This window comes from Ammospiza nelsoni, chromosome 5 (assembly GCF_027579445.1).
Source record: "Ammospiza nelsoni isolate bAmmNel1 chromosome 5, bAmmNel1.pri, whole genome shotgun sequence".
NCBI lineage: Eukaryota > Metazoa > Chordata > Aves > Passeriformes > Passerellidae > Ammospiza > Ammospiza nelsoni.
In genome coordinates this window covers 30165242-30186467 of record NC_080637.1, presented here as the reverse complement: position 1 = coordinate 30186467, position 21226 = coordinate 30165242, and the positions used below count along the sequence as shown (strand labels likewise).

The 21226-nt window shown below is 39.9% G+C and overlaps 1 protein-coding gene across 1 annotated transcript in view; it reads right to left on the bottom strand.

Moving 5' to 3' along the window:
• The window catches only part of ANO6 (anoctamin 6), a 71364-nt gene that overhangs the window by 17148 nt on the left and 32990 nt on the right, over window positions 1-21226 (bottom strand). The window contains exons 3-10 of the mRNA XM_059471706.1: window positions 17945-18073; window positions 9955-10020; window positions 8107-8385; window positions 7633-7746; window positions 5663-5778; window positions 5088-5222; window positions 3704-3809; window positions 2427-2487 (exon numbers count right to left, since the gene is read on the bottom strand). Coding sequence (XP_059327689.1) covers window positions 2427-2487; window positions 3704-3809; window positions 5088-5222; window positions 5663-5778; window positions 7633-7746; window positions 8107-8385; window positions 9955-10020; window positions 17945-18073 — 1006 coding nt within the window. The remainder of the gene's footprint in view (window positions 1-2426; window positions 2488-3703; window positions 3810-5087; window positions 5223-5662; window positions 5779-7632; window positions 7747-8106; window positions 8386-9954; window positions 10021-17944; window positions 18074-21226) is intronic.

Sequence of the window (21226 nt, the reverse complement as noted above, 5' to 3'; positions counted from 1 at the left end):
CAGTCTCAGATTAAATGAGTGGTGCAGCTCTGCAGCACTGTTTCCAGGAGTAGTACCCAATCACTGCACTTTCATTGCTGTCATTGTCTGGGAGTAATTAGCCCTACAATTTGGGGTTTTTTTCCTAGTTTGGCTCTTCATTCTGAATGATGAAACCTCAGCAGCATGCAGTTACAAGTCCGAACATTAAAGGTTATGTCTAAAATCAGGTGTGGTTGAAAAATCCCAAACGGAAACATTTAAAAGCCAGGAAACTCCATGGGCTGGGCTGTGAGATGACCTTGGCATCTGCAAATGCAAAACTCCAGAAAACCCTGCTCCCCTGATTCCTCAGGGGCCGCTTTCACGAGGACTTCCCCACCCCTTCATGCTTGGAAGCAGCAAGGAACTGCAAGTGGAGGACCAGATTCTCATCTGCTTTCTCTTGCAGAGCAAGGACATTAGTTTTCCATAAAACTTTAATTGCTGCCCAGCCCAAATCACAGGAGTCTACAGGCTACACTGATTTGCTCCAGCTGCAAATTCAGCTGCTGCTGGAGAGCCCAGAAGTGCAGGGACTCCTTCTGTGATGATAGCCTCACATGCTAACCGTGACAGAAGGGCACATAACACAGGGACAGCTCTCCCCTATTAGCTGTGTTGTGTCTTTCAGAGCAGGAAAGGAGCTCCTGCTGGATTTGCCATTTCCCTTTTATTTTGAAGCAAGACTGTTTCAACAGTGGAAACACATGACATTTCAGAATCAGGAGATCAAAGCAGTCATTTCATGTCATTTTGAATGGTGTCCCCTTTTGTGTGCTCCCCAACACTACCCTTCAGGCTGGCCCAGGTATTCTGCCTCTGAAGCTGTGCCACCAAGGTCTGACAAGAAGTGCCTCCACTAGAGAACACTTCTGGGCTTAACTGACCTTCCTCAGGGAGGGGACCCAGGAATGGCAGCAAGCGAAGCAGAAGCTGCCTCTTGCTCATGACCTCTGCCAATCTAGTCTCACCAGCAAAGGGAGAATTGGCAGAGCATCAATGTATAAAAAGGGCTAACTTCTGAGGCCAAATTTCCTGGTGTTTTATAGTGCTTTAGGATTTTTGAAGGGAATACACACAAGAAAATATGCTCTTATTAAAGTGTATTGATGCTAATGATGCAATAATATATCTAAGATTCTAGTATTAATTTTAATTGTTTTGGACAAGGAGGTCTAAAAAAGTAATAGAGCAAGATGAAAATTACAGCTGGAATTACACCAGGACCATGGGTCATTTGGATGCAGTACAATTTTGGCTGAATTTCTGTAATATAATTCACTTCTTTATATAGTGGACTTAACAACAAGAATACTAATAGACCTTGCAGCCATCTCTATAACCATGAAGCTTAACTTTGTAATTATTGCTCCTGGAACCATTCTTCAAAACAGGAAGCACAATTTTAATTAAAAACCAAATTGCCAATAAATTAACTCTTGACGTGATGGGAGAAGATTACATTAGTATCAAACTTCTAATAACTTTTAATTTAGTGAACTCCCTGCTGGTATTTTGACTTCAGCATATGTTCAGGAAAAAACTTCCTTTTAAAGTTATACATTTCATCTTACATTTCTTTAAAGGAAGAGTTATTTTGAAGCACTTTAGGTCATCATAGGGAAATAAAAATAAAATATGTTTTACAAAGAAAACAAATTTTGCATTCTTGTCAGCCTATATATGAATTCAAAATATTACATGAGATACATTCTCTATAGCACCTGGTATGCAGACCTAACATGGAACTTAACTTCCACAATTACTGGATAAGACATTGCAATAAAAGCCAATTAACAAAGCTGCTAATATGAATAAAATAATTTTTTCCTAGGGAAATAAACCTTGCCTAATCCCTTGAATATTAGCACTAAGTGTTTTCACCTGTGGGAAACATCCTCGTTTCATATATATTTTCTCTGCTAAAAGATAAATCTAGTGCTTATAACCTACTACACTTTTTACAATCAACTTCTTAACTAAAGACAGAAGGAAAAAATTCCTGGGAAGTATAACAAATGACTATTTTTCAATTGCATTGTGCAGTTACACAGCTGTTAATAGCACAAGCATCTCCATAAGTCTTTGGGAAAAACCCAGCTCTTCTGACAGATATACTTAAGCATGTGGCTGGCTCCTGCTGGATGAACATGTAGCAGTATTGACCACCTCCCTCAGACTTTTCTTCAAGTCATCCAAACAGAACAGATACTGATGACTAATTAAGACTACAATTTTTTGTTTGTTTGTGATGAGTTCCTGTGAATGTGCTTGTTTTCCATGGAACTACTTTCCAGTGAATTCCTAAATGCTAGCAAATGAAGTCAGTGCAAATTTATCTTAGGCTGATGCTGGAGGCTTGGCCAAAATTAGACAACAAACCACAGTTGTTGAAACTGACTTACCCCATATTCCCATAAATACTGCAAACACCAGTGTTCCATAGCTATCAAATATACAGAGTTTCTGGAAAAGTGGAAAAGAAAAAAAAAATCTTAAAATATAACTGACCATTTTTTATTCTTCTACACTAACCCAGAACAGAACCCAGAAGATGCTTACTGAAAATGTTGACTTTCAGTTTTTGTGTAGTTTCATAAACAACCCTTGTGGATAGTGTTTCCTCAATTTCTGTCCATGCACACCACTCTCCAGTAAATAAAGGAAATTAAATGCAAAGTTCAGAATTAAAAATAAAAGCCATATATGCATTATGAGTGATAGTAAAATGGAGTGCTATCAAACTTCCTTCCATTTGGTGCTTACTAAGAGGAAAAACAGTGCTTCTGGTCTGGGAACTCAGGATAGAATTATGGATTTTTAGTACAGCCACTAAGGCCATGGGCACATCTGGTTCTCATAAGCAGGATAACAAATAAGTTAGTAAAACCACACTGATGAAATACCTTTGTGGTCACTATCTCCCTTTTTTTTTCCATTACAGCTTTTTCCCTACAACCTTATTTCTTTTACTATGTAAGTGTGCGGATGCAGCACATTAAAGTTGGGCAAAATATTTTTGATGAATAGCTGAAAAATTGCAGTTTTGGGACTGAATCTACAGAGAGGAATGATGAAAGGCTAACATTAGCTTAGTGAGACAAGGTAATGGGGAAAGAAAGTGAGGCTCCTTTTGACAGGAATAAAGAGCAGGCAACAGGACATGGCTGAGTGACAGCTTCTGTCATAGCCAACACCAGCCTCCCCTTGTACCCATCTTCTCCTTGGCAACACAGATCAAATTCAAGGCATGGATCCAGATAACTTCTTCATGCAGGGAGGAGGCAGAAATTAGAAATGTCAAAACAAGCTTTAAATGTTTCCTTAGGAAAATTGATTCCGTTACTGGATCAAGGCTTTAACTGAATCTTTCCTTCCCTCAAAAAGAAGTACCCCCAAATGAAACCAATTTTCAATTGAAATAATTTTATTCTCCTATCAAATAGTGGTAACAATGTTAACTAAAAAAGATTAAATTTTTCATCTTAGATTGAGTTGGAGCAATTAATGTTGTTGTTGTTACTTTTTGAAGTTGAGTCACTGTATCAAAAGGAACAACTATTTGCACATTTTTAGCAGTTCTGCAGGATACTGATGGAGGACCAACATTGCTTTATATGTAGCTCTAGGGAAAGTGCAACTAAAGATCAAAATCATGTCTAGAAGCTGTAAATGGAGTTACCTTGGATGATTCACAAGTGATGGTGAGGTTCCAGTAGGTACATGCTCTATCACACTGAGGGCACATTATGATATTACCTCCTATGTTGGGGTCACATACTTCTTGGCTAAAAACAAAACTAGTCAGTCACTCACCAACACTAAATAATTCTTTAGTCCTTTTTCACACGTGAAGACAGTGCAATAATCTCAGGGAATTAGGGAATAATTTACCAGTAATCTCCACCAAAGAATTCCACCCCTTGCCCTGGCAACACATCCCCATTTCCATTCATAGTCCTCACCTCAAAAATGGATGACACATGAGGAAAATCATTTCCATCCCTTGTACATGGTGATAATTCTCAAAACTGCCTACACTAAAAATAAAACTCTTAAATAAAATTCTTAAAAGATCTAACTCTCTTCAGTAGGAAGCCCACAGTTGCTTGCTATTGTGGCAAGTCTAAAGGGAGAAGGAAGAGCAGCACTGCCCAGCAGAACAAGGAATAGCTGCAGAGCCCCAAGGGCTTCCTAGGCCCTGTGGTCTCCTAAACAGGATCAGACTGGAAATTGTGCAGAGGGGAGCTGCTGCAAGGATTCATGGGTTTACAGATGTATCTCCTGAGAGATGGCAAAAGAGCTGCCATCTCACACATGCTAACCCAGCATGGTGGAGGCCAAAGGTAATGTAATTACTTCCTACCTTACATCAGGGGGGTGAACACCAGGGAGGGAGCTGAGCTGCTTAAATGAATTATAATTCTGGCAAAAAGCGAAATGGGTAAAAATTGGGCACAGGAGTGGAGCTGTGGAATAGCCCTTCAGCATGGAATGTGAGCACCCTTCCAGGAGGGATCTACAACTGTATATCTGTAGGTCCTTTGACACAATGCCATCATTTTTTTTCCCTGGGTAATTTGGCCATGATTGAATTTTGTTGTGTTCTGATGAGAGGATCTGTGTCATGGCTATGCCTTGCATTCCAAGGTATCCTAAGCAGCTGAAGGCCCCTGTGCTGTTGCTCTTCCTATATTTTACCAAATTAGAGGAAAGAAACTTTTAACATCTTTGAGTATCCAGTGTAAGGATTACCACAGTGAAAATTATGTATTATGCCAATTCGTATTGACTTCTGATTGTCACTCTTTTCTTTGTGTTTCTACATCAGGTATGGTGAACCTCATGCAAAACAGAAATAAAATTATGAAATAGCAAACTCCCAGATGTCTATCACTGTAATGGTCCATGGATATCCATTATTTATCTAATATTTTATGCCTTTGCTTCAAATCCACCATGGCAGTTTTTCTTTGCTTCCTTTATTAAGCAATGTCTTGCAAGCCCTGTACTGTCCCCCTGTGTACAGGACTGACCAAAATTGTATGTGATATTAAACCAGGTACCTCCATGTGCAGTTGTCCCTTGTCAGGTATCCATAGAGAAAACAGCCAACTCCTACAACTGCAGCCACAGTCAGCATATTTGTGTAAAAGCCCAGCCAAGCAAAGTAGATGCCAATTTTCTCTCCATAATATTTCCTGTGGAGGAGAAAAGTGTTGGTTTTTGTGTTTTTTTTTTTTTTTTTTTTTTTTTTTTCCTGAAATGCAAGTAAATTTGCATTTCTGTTTCAAATGGCTCTTCAATTCACACATTTTATGCCAACCCATATTGTCATAGTCCTCTGGTTTCAAGTTTGGGGTGGAATAGCATTGCATGCTTTTGTAAAAGGATAGAAATGGTGGGGGGGGAAAGGAAAAAGAGAAAAGATCATGGCTTGCAAAGAAAAATTTTAAGTGGTTGCCTTTTCATAAATCAGCTCATCATGAAACCAGTCTCAAATTATGCTCCTGTGCATGAGCTGATCTGGGTGTATGTATCTTCCCTCAGAACTGACCTGTGTCTCTGACTTCCCCAAAACCAGACCTATGATGTAGATTTCTCTTTCTCCCTGCATTAGTCGAGCACCAGTCACACCAACCTGATGAAATCCAGGGGCTGCAATTTAAAAATGTTTTTAGGATGAGCCCATTCTCTGTAGAGGAGATATCGTTCGCTTGGGCAGCTGGGATCAGTCGACAGGTGCCTAAAACTTGACTGCAAAACAGAACGAGCATGAGAAGACAGCACTAAAATCTAACCAGAGCTGCTCCTCTCTCATCTCTACAGATGACTTCTATGACACAAAGCTAGAGTCTGGAGTAGCTTTTAGACAGTCTTTCTGCAAGCTAGGAAAAGGAGCAGCAGCTCTGAGAGCACACCAGGATTCAGGATAGAAGATTGTCAGAAAGGCACTGAATGCTAAAGTAAATGCTGTACATATGTGAGCTGAAAATAACAGGGACTCATCATGAACTTAATCTAAGCACATGTCAGCATCTTGGCACTTAGGAATAGAAAATAAAAAAGGATCCATTCTAATTAGAGAACAGGACTGAACTAAAATGGATTTTAAGTAGCTTTAACATGCTACACATGCTTTCCTTCAATACTGTACTAGAGTACAGGCTGGAAAGACTGAGAGAAAAATCCAGGGCCTCTAGTATCTGCTTTAAATTTAAAAAAGAGTTCATATGGAGATAATCTTTGTATTTCTTAGTAGGCTATTAAAAAAGCTATTCCAATAAAACCTGATTTGTTTGAGATATTTTCCATTCTATATCTGTAATGCAACAACGTGAGAAATGTTTGTAGAAATTTATCTGCTACTTTTCATTTTCAGCATAGCTGTTATGTATAATTTCAACTGTATAAAAAGACAGTCATTAATTACTAGTCATACTGAGTCCAAATTTCCCGTGCTATGATAGAAATATCCTGCAAGGCAGGTTTTAAATCTTTAAAAGGAAACCTTAAAAATGGCTAGTCACAAATCTATTCTGTAAATCTGATTACTTACAAGAAACATGGTTTATCTTGATTCTGCCTTAAAAAATTCTGTGAAAACCTTGGAGGCCTCCTAAATATTTTAAGCCAAGTCCATGCGGCTGAAGCAGTTATCATTCCTGACCTCCCATGTTCTCAATGTCTCCTCGACAGAACACACCTTGGACACAGAATGGTGGCTCTGAGGGGGACAAGTTGGGATGTTGCAGTTATGCAATAGATAGAATACAGAAAATTAGCCCTCAGTCTTTGCTCACTTTGCATTCACAGCCTCAGATGGAGTTGTTTCTTTGTCAAATATTCTGAAATCTGATTTTTTTTCTCCTTGATTTTTTTTTTAGTGCTATTGCTAGCCTCAGTATGCAAAACAATTTTCAGAATAACTTTCTTATTCAAATTATATAATTTAAAAAGCTTCAGAAGTATAGCTGCAAAAGCTGGATTTTTTATTATTGCAAGGTGAAATTGAAAGCAGTGAAGCTTTTATCTGCAAGATTCTGACAACACCTGCGAGGCACTGGACTGGCTGGGCAGTGTCCTCCTGTAGAAACCTGAGTCTCATGCATGTCTGCTGCAATGTTTGGGAACCAAGGGACTGCTTCTCGCTGTGCAAGACTTTCACACATCCTAAAATGAGATTTGTAGTCTACATCTTTATTAACAATGTTGACAGAAATTCTAATATTGGAAAATTGCATACTAATGAAGCATTGATTTAGGACTGATAATGCAGTGTGTCATGGGAACTATCTCTCAGTCCAGGTACTTTACTGAAATACATCTCCCAGAAAATACAAGTCTAAGAATTCTCAAGTGAAATATATTGTTTTTCATTTATAGAAACACATTTTTAACCAAAAGTGCTTTGGAAGAAAATCTCTTTAGCAAAACCACATCCTGTTCTTCTATGTAGATATAATACCAGTCCAGGAGTAAGGCAATGAATAGTGCTTCTATTCTTTGATATACCTCGAGGATATATATATCTAGATACAGTTCAGACCTCTAGATATAGTTCAGACCTCTATTTCAAAAGTGTATTTTAGTTACAAGCACCAGACTTACATCATGAAGGGGAAATGCTGCTTTGTAGATTCCAGTCTCCAGTAATTTGTTAATGCCAAACTTTTTCACATTATTTTTTGTTGCATATTCCACACGGGACAGGATAAAATGAACCTGAAATTAAAAAAAAAATAAAATTGTGTCCTTGCAACCTGAAAGAAATCATATACAGCTATACCTGTATCAGCATACAATCAAGTTAAGAAAGAGTAAGCAGTGTAGACAAAAATAATTGCACAGGGTGTACAAACCATTCAAATCCCTCATTAAAATTCAGGTGGAAGAGAAATAGGATAAATGTAACTAAAGTTTTCCTTCTGGATTGCCCAGGCTATGTAATAAATCACAGAGGACTGTTGCATCCCAAACATTTTTAATTTTTTAGGATGTTCCACTGAAGGTAATTACACTGATTAGATAAAAGGAATAGTTTCTTTTTTATGGGTAAATGCTAGAACTATTCTATTGACTTACAATTCGGCTTCTGGTTGCAGGATTGAAAAATGTGTCCTTGTCTTGGATGTAGAAGTTGGACAAATGTTCCTTTTGAAAAGGGGCAGTGAAAAACTCTTGCTCAGGTTTGATGATATTTTCGTCCACCCTGAAGAGTCTACTGAACCAGTTGAAAGCTGACTTTCGGGTTTTCAGGTCATTGTGTTGCAGGGGCAATTTGATGTGCATAACCTCTGCGTACGTGCACAGCACTTCCCAAGGTGCATGCACCTTCACAAAAATAAGTTTCTCATCCAAAACCTGAGATAAAAAAAAATATTGAAAATAAATATGTAAGCAAAGAACTTATCATTTTAACAATGCTTGAACTATCTAGAATTTTCTTTCTCTTTGCAGCTCATAGATGACCCACTCAAAGTTGCATTCATTGTCCATCCCAGCAAATATATCACTGGCTTCTGTAAAAATGCTGACATAAGGAAACATTCAGGCAAATGAAGGTATATAAAGGTATATAAAAAAGACAATTAAATCTTCCCTTAATGCTTAATGTTTACATCTCTGCAAAGTACTTTACAAAGCAACTTAAGTGTAACACTTTGCCCATACAGGGTCATTTGGACTTTTTTTACTTGTAGATTGACAGGGCAGGCATGGCAGGCAGGCAACTCCCCTGCAGCTCAGTTACAGCCCAGTGTGATGGGAGCAGGCTAGGCACTCATGGGTGCTCCTGTGCAACAAGAATTCCAAACCTCCTACAAAGAATGGGGAGAGGGAAAGGGAAATTAGATGGAACTGCTGAAAAAGACAGCATGGGGCACATTTGCTTCCAGGAGAATGGCCAGACCAGCAGGAATATGCAGTGGGAACCCTGACAGCCGCTCCTGCCTCCTGTCCACACGTGGCCTGTAGTCCTACGGCTGCCCTGCATTAGTGAGTGTCAGCCACATGAAATTTCCTTACATAGCCCATTGGCTCAGGGGCACTGGTCAGATATCTGATCCAGCCTGGGGAAATGTCCAGTTTCAAATGTTTTCCAGTCATAATCACAGCAGAACTATTGAAGCAACATATAAGTATCACACCAGGTCTGCAGCAGCCTTCCAGACAGCAAGCATTTACTTTTTTATGAATGTGAAGAACCAGACTGCATTCTTGGACATGCAACAGGAGCCCTCACAGCAGACAAATAAATACTGTGATGCCATAGATTCTGGGTAATTTGGGAGGAAGGGGCAAAGCACCCATCTCTGGAGCTCACTATAGACTACCAGAGAACAAATTTAGACTGGAAGTGATTGTCCTGGAGAGGGAGACACAGCTGGAGCACTGCAGCCCTGCAGGGTAGGAAAAAGGAGAAGGCATTTGGAGGGGGCTATAATCCTCTCTGCCAGAGACAGCAGCCCTGCAGCTGGTGTGCATTACCTCAGTGCTCTGGAGCTGCCTGCAGGCGACATCGCAGCCTTTCGAGAAGCAGGGTCACCCCTCTCCTCTGGCAGGGGCATTCTGCCCCAGACACACACTAGCCTCCCACCTGTACTACACAACCAGAGTATGGGAAGTACCTCTCTGCCGGGTATACACAGTAATTTTTATCTTGCAAGCTCTGAGCAAACATGACCTATGTAATCTCCAAGTTTCATGATGTAATCTTCCAGCTTCCCTTCTTTTATTTTGCAGAGGAAGGAGCAGACATAAGTTTAAAAAGATTTTGCATCAGATCTCAAAGAAACTGCTAATGGAAGAAAGGTGGGCCTTTTTTTCTTGAGAGGAGAGAAATCTTACAGTGAATTACTATACCCAGTTTCCTTAATCCCACAGGGCAGCTCTGCTCTCAGAACAGCCATTCACACAGAGAACAGCACTCACCGACCTCGTCGCTTCTAGTTGCAAGCCATTGTTTATCAGGTTTGATTCATATACTTGTCTCTTCCTCTGTTAAAAGATATTGAACACTGTAAAACATCTGTTCCAAATTTCACAAAAAATGTATGCATAGAAAAATGGAATTGCTTCCCAAAACCATCATTATGTTATCTCTATAACACTTGATAGCTACCGTGGTAATATGTACAGTCCTACCTACTAATTAACCTGGATCAGTTTTTTTGTCTGATATGCAATATAGTCCTCAAATGCAATTGTGTACAACTTATCCTCTCAGTTTCTGGTACATTTCAGAGGTGTAAGTATGACTCAGGTTTTGAGAATTTGTAAATCTACTCCTGAAATTTTGATCTCTTTCACCTTTAGTCACTAAGTGAACTACATTATTCTTCCTTTAGAAAGTCTTTATCTCAAATGCATTCCACCCCATTTTCCTTCCAGAAACCTGTAACTTTATGATTCTTTCACAGTAATCATATGTGTTCACACAGTGGTTCAAACTGTAATATCCCACTATATTTTAGTCCATGGGCTACATCCCCAAAGGAAGAAGCTGAGAGCTGTAGCCTGTAGCACTTGTAGAGTCAGTGGTGATATTCCAGGAGCCTTTAATGTCCCCAGAAGGACATAAGAAGTTTTTCTAAGCAAAAATCAAAATTGTGGATCATTTTAATTTTATTTCATAGTTACCATCACTTGGCAGATAGTTAATTGCAAAAAACCTGAAATGTCTTTCCAATCTTGAATCTGCTTCTCCATATAGATGACCTCCTCCCAAGAAACACAGAAACATCCCCTTTTCCCTCAAATAAAAAATGTGCAAATCCATATGGGATTTACAAGAAATTTTGAAACTCCATGTGAAGCAATCAAATTTAAAGCTATCTACACCAAATAAGTAGTTTCTCAATGATTTATTTGTTTATGTGAGTCAAGGGTAGCCAGCTCTCCCTGAACTACAGACTGCATGTCAAAATACCAGCCTGGGTAATGGGGGGCACCTGTAGGCAGCTGGGGCTCTTAAGTGAGCAGGTTGCTGGAAGAAGATGAATTTAATGTAAAGCTGAGAGCTTTATTCCTGTACCAGGTTAGACTAGGGCTGCAGTGAGGTTCTCAGAGTGACCTGGGCATACTACTTTCTTTCTCCCAGATTCCTTTCATGCCAATTTCTTTGTTGATTAATATGTGCTTAAAGGAATTGGCATCTCCCACTACAGGAACTTAAAGAAGAGGGTCCCAGTGCTTTTTGTCTTGTGGTTCTCTATAGCAATTCTAGCTGCCTTAACATCTGTGCACAGGATCCAGACCTGCTGCTACCATGAACAATCAGAGTCAATTAATGACCCTCTAGATAAAGTCTTGGCAATTTTGATAGGTAGGTAGAAAGTGGTCCTCAGGGCTAGACTCAAAGCTCACCCAGTCTAGGGGCAAAAAGATGCTTCAGCAAATGGGTAAAAGCCATTTCAGAAAACTTCTTCAGAAGTTCCACAGGAACAGGTCAGTTCTTGTACCCAAATAAGTTTCTGTACCCAAATAAGTTTCATCCAGTTCTTGAATATTTTAAGATGGTTATAAGTCCCCAAACAAGAAAATGCTATTTTTCCAAAACTCTAGCAAGTCTTGAAATTAATAATTATAGAACTGAATAACAATATGAACAGCCTACCCCATTTATAGCTCATCATTTCCCAGCTGCAGCAGCTGCATGAGAAAATGATCTCAATGGACTAATTTCGTATTTTGTGAAAAGTATTTTTCTTATCTGTTTTGGGTTTTCTGCCTTTTTGTTCCAGTGAATATCACCTTCTACTCGAGCTAGGCACAAGAAGAGCCAAATATTTCAATCTGTTATTTTTTTTCTCTCATCAACACCTATCACTTTTCTCCTTATTTCTTGCTTTTTTCAGGACAAAACCACAAACCCAGACTTTGATAGCACCCTTCATTGAGGGATTTCTCCATGTCTCAGAAATTCACTTGGCTATTTGAGAGAGTATTATGCTGTTTATATTTTTTCTTGTATATATATATGTATATATATATATATATATATATTTATCTGTGTGTGTGTGTAATATAGACATTTATGATGTGTGCATCTAATTATCTTTGTTGTATTTAAAATCACAAATGTGAATGAGTGTTTTTCTTGCAGTAATACATTTTCTTGCATTTTCAAGATATTCACTATCTCTTTCATAGATAATAATGTTCTCCAGTCTCCTTTAAAGCTAAAGGTTTTCAGCCACCTTGGCTTTTAAGTAAACTATATAATTATTTCCTCTGCAATTTTTTGTTTTATCAAAACTCAACCCTCTTCCCAGTTCAGTAATATATGTAGTACACAACACAGGAGTTTGTCACTCTAGTAGTAACTCTTCTGCTATTTCATCCCACCACTTTGCTTCTTCCATATTCACGTGGTTGTTTTTAAAGTGAACACTACCCAGTCATGAATGTATTTCAACCCAAGTTCTGCTTTGTTCCAGCAAATCAAATAGGCACAGGGCTAAATACCTGTTTGATTTTCTTTCTAAAGAGCATAAAAATACATGTAGAGCAATTCTCATTTGTAGAAGTCTAATACTATTTTTAAAAAACTTTTAATCAGATTCCTTTAATAACTGATTATGGCAATAAGTTCCCAAAATTAAATTTGCCCTCAAAATCTTAGATGAATGTTGACAATATTAAGGTTTCTAATAATGCATAAATTCAAATAGTGAGAAAAAAAGCCTCTGGGAGCCTTTGCTAATTAGGGGCTGTGCTATTTTATATAAATGATTGAATTATGTGTATAATGATCTATGGAGGAGCTAGACTTTTACCCAGAGGAGTCTATAGTGGTTTTGCATTGACTGGGGAATAGAATATATAGATATAACAGTTTATTAGGCTGGAAGGTGGAGACCATCCAAAGTTTACTTTAGTATTTGGCATTTTGCTCAGCTACCTGCAAGGCTAAGTTGCAATAATAAAGTAATCATGGCAATGCTGCTGATTCAAATCTGACACAGGTTTTGATGATTGAATGGCTAGTCAATAGACTAAGACACCTAGGATGCATAATCATACACAGTCTTAAGAAAACAAAAGCAGAATGTAGCTAAATGCCAAGTATTACAGGCATGTGGAAGGATCAGCTTTTGTGATCCTTGTGAACCACGGTGTTTTCAATTTCTGGTGATTGTCTTGCCAAGCTGAGGAGATTAACAAGATTGTGGGTCTGGAAATTGGTAGCAGACCAGTGGCGTCTTTCCCCCTGTGCGTTGTAAATGGTAGGGAAGACTTGCTTTGATTGCAGTGACAGAACACCAACTCATATCTTTGCTAAGTTTCTTTTGTGCAATGTGGAAAGTTCCCTATCACAATATCCATGTGGGCTCAGGGAAAAAATCCTAAATAAAAAAGAGAGCTTGAATAGCCTCCTCTGCCTCATCTGACAGACAACAGATAAATCACAGTCAATAAGAGAAAGTACATGGGGCCCAAAGCCTCCCCTATGAAAAACAGCTGAAGGAAGTGAAGAGGATCATTGTAACAATATTAGCTGCCTCACAGTTTCTTTGATGGTGTTTGGAAGCTTTCCTCAAAGTCCCAGCTGTCAGCATCAGAAAACTAATTGACTGAGCAGCTCTGCTCTGTAAGCTTCTTTCCCTTATGTTTGAAGACAATCATAAAAATTAGAAGCAGGACATGCTATAGAGAATAAGAACCCAAAGAACTCCAAATACATATTTTCTGATATACCCTTTGATTTTAAGCCAGCTCATGTTTTTTTGCAACCTGATCCATGACCACACAGAACTGGTGATACTGCAGTCCAGCCCTGCCCTCAACAACAGCTTCCAGGCACACTGTTTGGAACGAGCCATTTCTCTTACAAATGAATGTAGTAACTGTAGAGTAACTCCCTCCTTCTATCTGTCTTCATATTTTTTTGCCATCCTTCCTTCCAAAGTAGTAAAATTTGGGTTTGTGGTTGCCTCAGGAGCAGAGGTTTTATTTCGGTGAGTTTCTGCTTCAAACCAAGCCATCCAGCTGAGATGAAGGCAGGTGTGACCGCCCTCCTCCCAGTGCCAAAGGTCCCTTCCATACTTATCAGACTTCCTGAGTAGGTTGACTGAGCACACCACAGGCATGCAGAGCCTGTCATTCTCTACTGCTTCACATCGCCGCATAAAATGGCACAGAGACACCCTTTTACTGTAAACCCGAGTGCTGTTCTCTCACTGCAGGTATGACACATGCTAAGCAGCGGGATAAGTATAATTCTTGTTTGAAAAGTTACCCAAGCTTATTTTTGGTCATGTTTTTTCTTTTTGTGGTTTTATTGTTGTTGGTTATCTGAACTAGACAAGTATAGAGGCAGGAACTGTTTGCTTATGAGAACAAAATTCTCCAGCTCTGATGAATTTGTCAGAAACACTGTACTTAAAAACCCAAACAAGATGTGTGCAATATTCTCCATGAGTGATAGTTTCATTCAATTTGGAAAAGAAAAAAACAATCCATCTATTTCTGAGAAGCACAGATTCCTCCATGGCTGGAAATGAAGGTTTTGCCCACATTCCGATTTAAATTACTGACAGTCTTTCTGTTTATTTCTGTTGGGGGGGAATAGATGGACTAAAATGACATTCTGCATTGATTTATCTTGAATTTACCTTTCTGGCCCTGATCCTTTGACTTTCAACAGTGAGCTCCTTGAGGATCTCAACAGATGAAACTGGTATTTGGGAGCATTCCTGAAGAGACTGGCAATATTTAAATTCTATTCTGATGGTAAGCTATCCTGACAAATAGGCTACATAAATTGTAGATTTAAAAGATGTGCTTTGGGCACGAATTTCAATTGCTTTCAAGGTAAAGTTTCTGGAATCTTCTCCTGGCAATCTCATTTTTGCTAGTGCTTGCAAAATTAATTGTATACCAACTTTAAAAAGTTTGGAGTTTGAATTGAGTTGCATATTTGAAACTTACTGACTATCTTTTGGATCTATAAATTATGTTAGACACTTCCCTGAGGCTGTCATTTCATTAGTTTGACTTTGCCTACCCAAAACCAGATTTCAGAAACAGATGAAAATAACAGAAGCCCTGTGGATCTCCAAGAGCTTCAGAATCCCATATATTTTTTTCCTTCTATCAAATCACACCCATGTTTTATTTCCTGCTGTCCTCCGAGCTATTTCCCCAAGAATATTGCTTACTACTATAAATTAATGCTGGACCTTTCCATTACATTCATGCAATTATTCAGAAAAAGAGCAGAAGCCATTCAAATCCAATACAATGATACTCCCAGGATCTGAGTCTTCTCTTGCTGCAGAAGAACACGTGGATCTGTGCCCTGTTTCTCTGAATCTGGTCAATTGGATACCTAGGTTCTGGCCTGATTTTCAAATCCTTCTGTCTAAATTCAGTAGGAATTTGGGGACTTCTCAACATTCATAATGTATCATAAAAAAACACCCAATGCAGCACACAAAACATTTCCCTTCAGAAATCTACAGGTGTCCACTGATAATTTGAATTCTGAAGTGACTTCCACATCATTCAGTTGGGTGGAGTGCTGTGTGTGTCAGATTTTTTCCCAGTGACAAATCTCTAGATTTCAGAGACCTGTAACATTGCACACAACCAGTGCAAAACTTGCTCCTGACTCCAGTGACTTGAGGATGTCACCCTACAAGAACAGACTTCACTGAATCTTCCATATTTCGGTAATCTGGACTTTCCAAATTCTGTGCACAATAAAGCTCTATAAAACTGTCAGGGAAGTCAAAGAAAGTAGCATGGGCAAGGAACCTATTCATGCTTAAAGCACCCTGAATTACACAAGATACTACTTATAAAATTTGGCGTTTTCAGTTCATCATTGATCAGACAGTGATGTATGCAGCATTTAAAACTGATTGTACATGGCAATGCTCCTTATTTTGGTTCCATTTCATCACAAGGGTGGAAGCAATTTTTCTCAGAAAAATTACAACCAAATCAACAACAATGTCAGTAAAGACAAGCTATAAAGTAGGTTTTATGCCAACATTGATGAAATCTGAGTGTATCTTGGGCAGCACCAACCCCACATTATTCTGGGAACTGTGATAGGCCAAATGTTAATTTCCTTCCTGGAATTCTAAGAATGTAAAGCTGCACCATAAATATAATCTTAATTTCAATCTCAGATATAAATTATATGTGCACAGTTCCCCTGTTGCTTCAGCTTCTACTTATGCATGGAAATACTAGTTTTGGCTTCCTTCTGACACATCCCAGTCACCCCAGGCTCGTGTGTCACCCTCCTGGCTGTACTTCTGTCCATACAGGTTTTGTTGGCCACTTTGTTGTCAGGCTGCACAGCTGGCTCTTGTTCAGCTTGCTCTCCACAAAAACCACTGGGGCCTCTTCCACAGAACTGCTCTCCAGCCACTCAACGTTCCCCTTATCTGGCCACTTGTCTGATATGGTCTTGTCCTCACATGTGTTGCATGTGGGTAGATTGCTTCCTCTTCCTCAGCACCACAGAGCCAACCTGGCTGCAGATATTTGTGGAGCTAAGACCTTGGAAAGTAAAATTTTTATGCAAGCACCTACCCACAATCTCCTGGTCTAACTATTAATGGTTTCATTCTGGCTAATGTCTTAACATTAATGCTGCACTGAAAATACTACTCCACTGCTCACATTTAATTTCCATCACTACTTAGAAAAGATGCTCATTATATTTTTAATATATTTGGGCAATGGCCAAGCATTACAAACATAAATGTAAAATGCTAATTGATAAAAACAATTCTTTCCAAAGGGGCAGCTTTTTTGTCTAATTACCCCCTTCAATTAATTTATATTGCTGATCCTGTGATCATGTGTAATACAACACCCACCCACGGCAGGACTCCCTCAAACCCTACTAACGACATTCCTTATGGCTGTCCTCCTAATGCCAACAACAACACTGTGTAATGAGTATCAACCAGCTTAGCTACAGGCCTTCTTACTCCTACTCTTCTGTTTCCTAACTGCAAATTATTATTTGTATACGAGCTGCTTTCAGTGATATCTTTGTCCCTGCCTGTCTCTACCAGAGGCTGCTGCTGGGACATGGACTATTACTAAATCAGAGGAGGATGTGGGTGGGTGGGGGAGTGCAGATGCCAAGGGAACAATCTCATGGATGCTTACTTCTCAGGCAGTTCAGTGGCATAGCTGAGCTCATTTTTGTGACCCTGTGTGCCATAAAGAATGTAGTCCTCTGATGGAACTGATGAAATTATTAAAGAATAATTCTTACTCTATTATTGTGCTTCATTGCTAAGGAGCTATGGAGCTGTGGATGCTAAGGAGCATCAAGAAGTCACTGGCTTGAGTCAGAAACTTTGCAAGGTCTCTAGCAAGGGTGAAGCTGCTGAAGGGCCAAGGGAAAGAATTATCTAGATTTATTAAGAAAAATTCTGGTGGCAGATGTGCAGTTATTTCCCTTGAACAATTAAGCTATGTTATCAGAAGTCAGCAGAATGTCAGCAGCTGTGTTTATAACTGTGATCTGGAGCAACTGGTCATCTCCCTCCTTTGCGTTCCTCTGAATACTCTGATTTTATTACCAAAGTCCATTAGGGGCCTAATTGAATCACTGTAGGTACAGAAAATTTTCCCAGTGTGAAGATCTTGGTGTCCAACTCTAACCTGACACGGGCATTTTCCTGCTCACATCTTCCGAAGGGGGGCCTCCCATCCAGGAGGGTGCTCTGAGGTCCCAAGCACACACTGGCAGACAGGATGTGCAGTGCTCTGCCCACCCTCACAGCAATCTCGCACCTCGAGCCCTGTTCTCTGCTCATTTGATGGGCTTCAGCCTCCCAGCTCCCAAGAGTACTCTGAGGATAAGGCAAAGCAATTGCTGTTCCGGGTGAGGGCACTGTTCTTTCTGCCCACAGCTCTAACACCCAGTATATGAAAAATAACTCACCTTTTGCTTTTTACGATCACTCCTCCTATGAGTCATTTTCTTACTTTCATCTTCATACACCAAAACAAAGTCAATTCTTCGCTGCCCATCTTTGAAGAACAAGGAGTCAGGCTTGTCATCAAAATCCACCTGAAGGGCAGGTGCCATAGGTTAATATGAAGATCTTTGCTCACTAGTTCCTTACTTGCTTCCCTTTACACAGTATTTCACTGAACATAGAAATTCAACATAAATCAGCCTTGTGTAACAGGAAGCCCAAAATAGCAAAATTGCACAGAGTAAAATGAAGAAAAATAAATTATCCAGAGGAATTTGTCAGGTCTCTGCATGACATCAAACCAACAGAACCTTGACCTAACTTACTTCTTTAAAAATGGTACATTATATTTTCATAATGAGAGAAGCACTGGGAAGCAGCACCAGTACCAAATAATGCATCTGTCTAGTAATTTGTACACCATCATGGACATAACATTAGAAAGTTTGTCTAGAAAATTGTTGTTGCCTGATGGGAGTCTCAGAATTAGTGCATTACCATCTGTTCCCTTACCTGAACAAATGTAAGCATCTCTGCAATTACTAAAAAAAAAAAAGCAAAAAAAAACAAAAAAAAAAACCAAAAAACCCCACCAAAAAAAAACAAAAAAAAAAAAAAAGCAGTTGTTCCATGCATGCTTACTTAAACCCACCACTGCCAAGAGAACAAAGAACATGGTCAGAGCAGAGATGAGATCTCCAAACAGACACATATTATGTGGATTTATTTCTCATTTTATCTGCAACAACTCAGCAAGCAAAAACACATTGTTGTGTGCCACACATCCATCATGTTATAACAGATGCCAAAATCAAAAGTTTTAATATATCCATAAGCCATTATCTAGTCCCTGGAGGAAAGCAGGATAGATTGTCATATCCACTAATAACATCTTAATGTGTTATTTCATGCGTGAAATGATACAGACACTTTGGTGACAGGGAAACCTGAACGCTTGAATAATGATTCTGTAGTTTCTTAGAGTACTCTGGGGCAATATCACACATTACCACCCCCCTCCTTTCAGGTAATGTACAGCTGTAATGTTATCCAAGTCATGCTATGTAATGTGCACCAGCCTCTCAGGTACTTGGCCAAATCTGTCCATGGTGTAAACGGAGGTGGTGCCACTGGAGCTGATCCCAAAAGCCTGAAGTGGGACTCAGCATGGCATCAGAGACAGGAACATCTTCAAAGCTGGGAAGGCTCCCACTCAGAACTGCAGAGGAGCCTTGGCCTCCAGCCGACTGGGCATGGAGGGTTGGCCAAGCTGGGATCAGGTCAGGAAAAATGACACAGAATAATCTCTTGCATTTGCTGTGCATGTAGCAATGATTCCCAGATGTCCCATCCCTGGAATTCCCCTGTCAGTTCAGACCAAATTTCGTGAGACATGCAAAGTCAGGTTTTGGAGGTCTAGGATGTCTGGTCCACAAAAAGACCACAGATATGTGGTTATGGTGCCAGAAACCCCATCAGTGCAGCCTGAAATGGCTGTTCTTCAACTGTGAAGAACCAAGAAGAATGTCAGTCTTCAGTCAGGAGCACCCAAGTTCCAGAGAGCATATAGCGTTTTAGGAACCACGTGTCAGTTTTTCCAAAACAAATTTTCTCATGTTTTTTTGCAAAACCTCTCCGTGTAGATTATATTGTAACAGTTTATTGGCTGAACCAAAACAGGCAACCAAGATATGTCCTCCTGCAATTATGACGAAATTTCCATATTTTAAATAAACTTGGGGTAGTTTAAACTCACAGTTTTTTTATGTTGCATGTGCAAAGGCTAGGACCTGCTGCAAACAGGTCCTGTTGACTTAGTTGCTTCAAAAGTCTGAGCAGATTTTTTAATAGAACAGTTTTCTTTGAATGCCACCTGTGTGCTGGGATTTGTGACAAACCTGACAGCAAGCAGCTGCTGACACACATACACATATGGCCAGTGTACACACATTCTGCATGTTAGTTTCACAGCCTGGGATAGGATTTAGAGACTACCTAGGCAGTCGCCAAATCAACATACAATCGCATACTGTGGAAAAAGTTTTAGGAAAAAAAAGGCATTCAATTTCCAGATGACATCACCCAACCACAATGACACCAAGTTTCTCTATCAGCCAAAGCAAGTTACAAGTGTGAATTTCTAAATTCCGGAGAGATGAAGTTGGCATAGTCCTATCAAGAAATCAGAATTGGCCATGACAAGCTTTCCTCCTGCTGAGGACTAGTCACAGGTGTAAAACACACCTTTGCTGCTATAATTGCCTCTCGGGATCTTTTGGACCCCAAGATTGTTAAAAGTCTCTTTTCCCAGCCCGAGCGCTTGAAGAATGAGTCAGAGCCCTTCAATTCTCGGTCTCAAGGCTGTTTATTGCATCTTATCTATAAAAAATTTTCTCCTGCCCTGCCAAGATCCCTCCAGCAGGACAGTTCCAGGCACACTGCCTGCCCCTAGGGCAGAGTTATGTCTTTATACTAAAAACTACGTCTACAATGTTTACAATTACTTTCCAATACCTATCACCTATGTTAGATAGTGAGCTTCTACTCTAAACCAATCTGTAAGTGCCAACATCACAGCAGAAGATGGAGGCCAAGAAGAAGAAGGAGAAAGGCTGGACAAGCCCATCTTACCTCCTGAACCCCCATTCCAGAAAACTCAAAATCTACTTTTCCACCCCGTGATAACTTCACTGTTATTCTACCTAAACTGTTGTGGCTTGCTGACCTTCATACAAGGATGGTAATTTGCTCCATGGGTCATAACCAAAACCACAGGTATTTTGGGCTCTGTGCCAGGGCTTCTGAGCCCCCTGCAGGGGTCTTGGCCATTCTGGACAGCCAGAAGGATGTTCTGGGTTCCCACAATTTCCAATCTCATTTAAAACATAGCCACGATGATTTCACGTTGACAAGATTCGCTGTTAGGAGGAAAGCACCAAAACCAGCCAACAGCCCCTGTTGGGACACAGCCTGGGAGGTGCCTGAGCAGCGGGCACAGAGCCCAGCCTGGGAGCTGCTGCTCTTCCCTGGGACCCCAGCAGGCTGTGGCACATCACGAGCTATGATGGCTCCATGTTGCAATGTGGAAACACAGGGCCCAGATCCCGTGAAAATGAGTAACAGGGGGAAGGGTTGCCACTGCATAAAGCACAAGGTCTTTTAACTGGGCTTTTTCCTCTTTGGAATCTTAGAAACATCATTATAATACCTTCTGTTTAAAGACACGCAGTCTAGTTGTGAAAGTC